The 6031-nt window shown below is 34.7% G+C and overlaps 1 protein-coding gene and 1 long non-coding RNA gene across 2 annotated transcripts in view; one reads left to right on the top strand and one right to left on the bottom strand.

Moving 5' to 3' along the window:
• LOC111083087 overlaps positions 1–2180 on the top strand; it is a 6252-nt gene extending 4072 nt beyond the window's left edge. The window contains exons 3-4 of the long non-coding RNA XR_002608791.1: positions 530–594; positions 2079–2180. This is a non-coding gene — a long non-coding RNA (uncharacterized LOC111083087). The remainder of the gene's footprint in view (positions 1–529; positions 595–2078) is intronic.
• Positions 2181–3515: 1335 nt separating this feature from the next.
• The window catches only part of LOC106475138 (acanthoscurrin-2-like), a 24273-nt gene continuing 21757 nt past the window's right edge, over positions 3516–6031 (bottom strand). The window contains exons 2-3 of the mRNA XM_022379332.1: positions 3934–4717; positions 3516–3687 (exon numbers count right to left, since the gene is read on the bottom strand). Coding sequence (XP_022235040.1) covers positions 3669–3687; positions 3934–4691 — 777 coding nt within the window. The 5' untranslated portion in view covers positions 4692–4717 and the 3' untranslated portion in view covers positions 3516–3668. The remainder of the gene's footprint in view (positions 3688–3933; positions 4718–6031) is intronic.

Raw genomic sequence — 6031 nt, 5'->3', positions numbered from 1 at the left:
GTACAAAATAACAAAGTGTAGGTATAATGTAACCAACCAACTGTAGTAGATGCAGGACTGAAAGTGTACAAAATAACAAAGTGTAGGTATAATGTAACCAACCAACTGTAGTAGATGCAGGACTGAAAGTGTACAAAATAACAAAGTGTAGGTATAATGTAACCAACCAACTTTAGTAGATGCAGGACTGAAATAGTACAAAATAACAAAGTGTAGGTATAATGTAACCAACCAACTTTAGTAGATGCAGGACTGAAATAGTACAAAATAACAAAGTGTTGGTATAATGTAACCAACCAACTTTAGTAGATGCAGGATTGAAATGGTATTAAGCCGGATGATGAATTATCACCTGTTTTAAACATGGACTGGACTAAAACATCCGGTATATTAATCTGGATTTAAGCACTTAGTAACTTATCTGATCCAGTTTTTTATATATATTGGTCAGTCTGGTGACGATACTGGTTTATTGTGTTTCCTCCTGGACTGTTGTTTTCTAACATTACTGAATGTCTTTTTCTTTAAGGTAATATTATCGCTGCTGCAACCAATGATGGATATGTTACGATTATTGACCTGACCACAGAAAAGGTACTCGAAATGTCTTACATTAAAATGTTTTATATTTATTCTATTGATATTTTACTGTAATCGTTTCTTTATAGTATTATTTATGAAATTTTAATACAGGGTTGTTTTAGAATTCTATACACGTTTGCAGTTTGATTTTGTATCATGAGTTGTTGCTTGTCTCCAGCTGACAAGAGAATCTCAAAACTATTTCCTTTAAATAGACAAAAAATAGATTAAAAACTTGTGTATAACACGATTTAAAGCAACAATAGTTAACTCGATGAATTTAAAGTATCGTTTTATTTTAACGACAAACCTGCGCTGAAATATTAGGGTAGACTAATTCGCGACAGAGATTCCAACAGGTGTTAATGATATGAACTCATTTTCAGACTTACATCTTTATAAAATATCCAAACAAACTCGCCATGAATGATCATTATTAGCCTTGAAATGAAAGATTATTAAAAACTTTTGGTACGTATTTCCATTAACAGAGATAAATAGGGATTGAAAAATTGAGAAACATTTATTTATAAAAGTGACTCTTCGAGCGACGTTCGTAGAAGTTTATAAAATAACAAGTGATCTCTTCAACATTTCTTGTTCCTTCCAGACTTTATCTGTAAAGTTTAACTATCTACTATTCTTTATTTGTAAAGATTAACAACCTTCCAGACTTTATCTGTAAAGTTTAGAAAACTCCCAACCTTTATGTGTAAAGTTTAACAATCTTCCAGACTTTATCTGTAGAGATTAACAAACTTCTGGACTTTATCTGTAGAGATTAAAAATCTTCTGGACTTTATCTGTAGAGATTGACAATCTTCTGGACATTATCTGTAGAGATTAACAATCGTCCAAACGTTATCTGTAACGGTTAACAGTCTTCCAGACTTTATTTGTAAAGGTTAACAGTCTTCTGGACTTTATCTGTAGAGATTAACAAACTTCTGGACTTTATCTGTAGAGATTAACAAACTTCTGGACTTTATCTGTAGAGATTAACAATCTTCTGGACATTATCTGTAGAGATTAACAGTCTTCCAGACTTTATTTGTAAAGGGTAACAGTCTTCCAGACTTTATTTGTAAAGATTAACAATCTTCTGGACATTATCTGTAGCGATTAACAATCGTCTAAACTTTATCTGTAACGGTTAACAGTCTTCCAGACTTTATTTGTAAAGGTTAACAGTCTTCCAGACTTTATATGTGAACAACAAATTGACCAACAACACATTATAATCATGATAAAAAAAATATGTAAAGAACATTCAGCGTGTTTCGATAGAATTTCTTCTTCGGTGAATTTTTAACTGTCTTACAGGAATGTTGACATTATGTCAAGTGGATATAGGGTTAGTTTTATAAGAAAACATGAAAGTTACATGAGTTTACTGGTGACACAGAAACCACATTTAGTTGAAACTGAGTGTCATGACAGTTGTCAGAATGAATAATAATCTTTCTGAAGATGATTATACTCTTTCTCTCTATTAGGTGCATTCTTGGAATACCCACAGCGATGGTGCTCTGTACCTGTTGTTCGACCTCAAGGAATCCCTTCTCTTAACTGGAGGCGGTGATGGTAAATTGAGCATCTGGTCGTAAGATTTGATAATATTCTCTGTGTTAACACGTATGTTTGTTATTATGTACGTTTAAAACCTGAGTGAATTTGTTTTGTTTTTAGAGTATTTATCGTACCTTGAATAAAGAACATTCTCTTAACAATGATTTAAATCTGAAGTTGTGGTAAATAAGGGTCAAAATACACCGGTCACTTGGGCCTGGTCAATGGAATCCACACCAAGACATTGTTCAATCTCTTCAATGAGCATATCTAATATCTTCACCTGTCCCTTGGACCTGGTCAACAGAATCCCCACACCAAGACATTGTTCAATCTCTTCAATGGACATATCTAATATCTTCACCTGTCTGTTGGACCTGGTCAACAGAATCCCCACACCAAGACATTGTTCAACCTCTTCAATGGGCATATCTAACATCGTCTAGAAAGGGTATACACCTAACCTTACCTAAAGTTAAATAAACGTTCTACAATATTAAGATTTACCCTTATTCTGTATGGAATAGTGGATTTTTATATTCTTATAAAATTATTTTTATCAGTCATAAGGATATTTATAATTAAATAATTGTACAATAACGAATTATATTCCCAGGTGAAATGCAAACACTACATTTTGTTGCGAGATATCAGTCACACATCAATTTTCTCCTTACTCCAGAATACAAGTCACACATCATCTTCCTCCTTACTCCAAGATACAGTCACACATCATCTTCCTCCTTACTCCAGAATACAAGTCACACATCATCTTCCTCCTTACTCCAGAATACAAGTCACACATCATCTTCCTCCTTACTCCAAGATATAAGTCACACATCATCTTCCTCCTTACTCCAAGATACAAGTCACATCATCTTCCTCCTTACTCCAAGATACAAGTCACATCATCTTCTTTCTTACTCCAGGATACAAGTCACATCATCTTCCTCCTTACTCCAGGATACAAGTCACACATCATCGTCCTCCACAATACAAGTCACACATCATTTTCCTCCTTACTCCAGGATACAAGTCACACATCATCTTCCTCTTTACTCCAAGATACAAGTCACATCATCTTCCTCCTTACTCCAGGATACAAGTCACACATCACATAAAACAATTTCTCTTACAAAATTATTGCAAGATATTAAAATTTTTGCTTTCTTACCAAATTATCTCCTTTATAATCTCATACTGATGGAAAAATGAATAGGTTTGGACGTTTTCATGATGGTGGATAACTGTTTGTACAACAGATTCACAGACTTAACGACATAAACCATTTTGAATTATTTGTATGTGAAATATGTTTTCTCGAGATATAAAAGGTGAGCTTTAATCAATTAATCATTGGTGGCACGGTTTATTTTGGTGTAATACAAACGAAATAATCCAGACGAAAATTACACGAAAACAAAAAACCTGTACAAATTAAAATAAACCAAGTTGGATTGAAGGAACTTCCAGCTTTTAGTCAACTTCACTGTTACCAGCTTTTGGTCACTTCATTGTTACCAGCTGTGACCCCCGCTACCAAAATAATAATAATACATAAATTATCTTGTGAATATTGAAAAATATGAATCATTTTCCAACGTTAGATTAAATTATTAATACAATTTAACACTCGTGGATTTTAGTTAAAGCTCTTCAGACATAACATTGGTTATAAAAGGCGTCTTGATAATAATTGATTTTAAATAATATGTATATGAATTGAAACATTACAAACTATTAAAAAATAACATTCTCAAACACGTATTATTCCATACTTACCCATATCCTAAATCTCTGCTTCCACTATTTCCCAATATTCCCCCTCTTCTAACTCCTCCACGCGATCCATTGAACCACAACTCTCTCTTTTTTCCTGAGCTTCCAGAACTTCCTAGTCCACTTCCACCAAATCCTCCAATTCCGCCTCTTCCACTCCCATGTTTACCACCTCCAGATCCCCTAAAACCTCCTAATCCACTTCCACCAAATCCTCCGATTCCGCCTCTTCCACTCCCATGTTTACCACCTCCAGATCCCCCAAAACCTCCTAATCCACTTCCACCAAATCCTCCGATTCCGCCTCTTCCACTCCCATGTTTACCACCTCCAGATCCCCCAAAACTTCCTAATCCACTTTCACCAAATCCTCCGATTCCGCCCCTTCCACCTCCATGTTTGCCTCCCCCAGATCCTCCTAGTCCACTTCCATGTTTACCTCCCCTAGATCCTCCAAAACTTCCTAATCCACTTCCACCAAATCCTCCATTTCCCCAGCTTTTAAACCCACTTCCACGTCCATTTTCTCCAAGTCCTCCTAATCCCGAGCTTCCACCAAAGCCTCCATATCCATTTTCGAAACCTCCTGTAGATTCTTCAAATCTTACACTTTCTCCAAACCCTACACTTCTGCCTCCACCCGAGTTTACACCTCTTCCAAAGTCATCATGTCCAGATGTTAATCCTCCACTTTCCCACGACCAAGCATAATCACATAGAGTTAGCACGCCAACAGTGACAGCCAGAAACCTAACGTTCATAACGAGTCTTGCAAATAATAGATAATCTGAAAATTCAACATAAGAAATGTATTAGATGAGAGATCATATACTGGGAGCATACATACATTTCTTTCAGTTTTTAATTGTAGCAGAATAAGATGAAAGTTATTCATGTAAATAACAGTCTCTATTATGATTGAGAAATTAACAGCTAGTGTTCAGTAAGTTTACACCGTTCTTCATTACGTTGCCTTATGATAGATAACACTAACCTTTTCACCACAATCCTTTTACCTTTAGATTCAGTCACTAACCATCGAACACAAAACACACATATTTATAGATCACTGATGTACATGAAATTATTTGTTTTTATTTTCTTTCTCATTTTGAAGACAAAACAAGTTTAAGAATTTGTAAAAAATATATACGTACTGTTCTCTACGTTCTCACAATGTACTCCTGTAAGAAGGCCGAAAACTCGCAATTATAGAAAACGTATTTAACGTAGAGAACAATTTCTTTTTACACAGTAGTCTTCCTACGTTATTAGTTTTAAAAAACAGCAGGTTTAAAAATTGTTAAGAGTGGGTTTCCCCAACTATACGACAAATGAAGAACCAGATCGTTTCTGTCACAGTTTGCCAAAATATTTACCATTTATCCTATCATTATCATCGATGTTCTCTGTAAAAATGAAAGGGATTTCCCCTTACAAAACATTTGTTCTTTCACAATTTTTACTGTCCTTTAACGGATAGTTCAGATTATTTTAAGTTGCTAGAATAGGAACTACTGAGAACTCATATTTTTAGCCGTTTAAATTAGCAAATTAGTTCTTGAAAATTAGCATATTAATTAAATGTAGTTATTAGTCTTGTTGTTGTCCAGCTTGAAAGAAAATCCCATTGAAATACGAAAAGAAAAGACGAGAGTGAAAGAACAAAAGAGCTTATGATGAGTAACATCAATAAGAAGTAGAAAAACTGAAATAGTATTCTTGATGTAGACAGAAACTTTAACAGGGTCTAGTAAAAGATACAACAGATCATAACTTATTGCTACATTTTAAATAGTAACCCGGGAAAAGTATGTAAAGATAATCATAAAAATCAGTTATATCAACAAAAGGTCCGGTGATAATATTAGTAATATATCTTAACAAAAAAATTAGAAAATCAAGATAAAGGCTAGCAATTGTATTCCATGTAGTAATATAAGAAAATCAGATGGCAAACTCACCAATATATCCTAAATCAGAGAGTGGGCCCGGCATGGCCAGGTGGTTAGGGCGCTCGATTCGCAATCTGAGGGTCGTGGGTTCGAATCCCCGTCACACCAAACATGCTCGCTTTTTCAGCCGTGGGGCGTTATAATGT

The sequence above is a fragment of the Limulus polyphemus genome, unplaced genomic scaffold (genome assembly GCF_000517525.1).
Source record: "Limulus polyphemus unplaced genomic scaffold, Limulus_polyphemus-2.1.2 Scaffold8131, whole genome shotgun sequence".
NCBI classification, from domain to species: Eukaryota; Metazoa; Arthropoda; class Merostomata; order Xiphosura; family Limulidae; genus Limulus; species Limulus polyphemus.
This window is presented reverse-complemented; position numbering and strand designations above follow the sequence as displayed.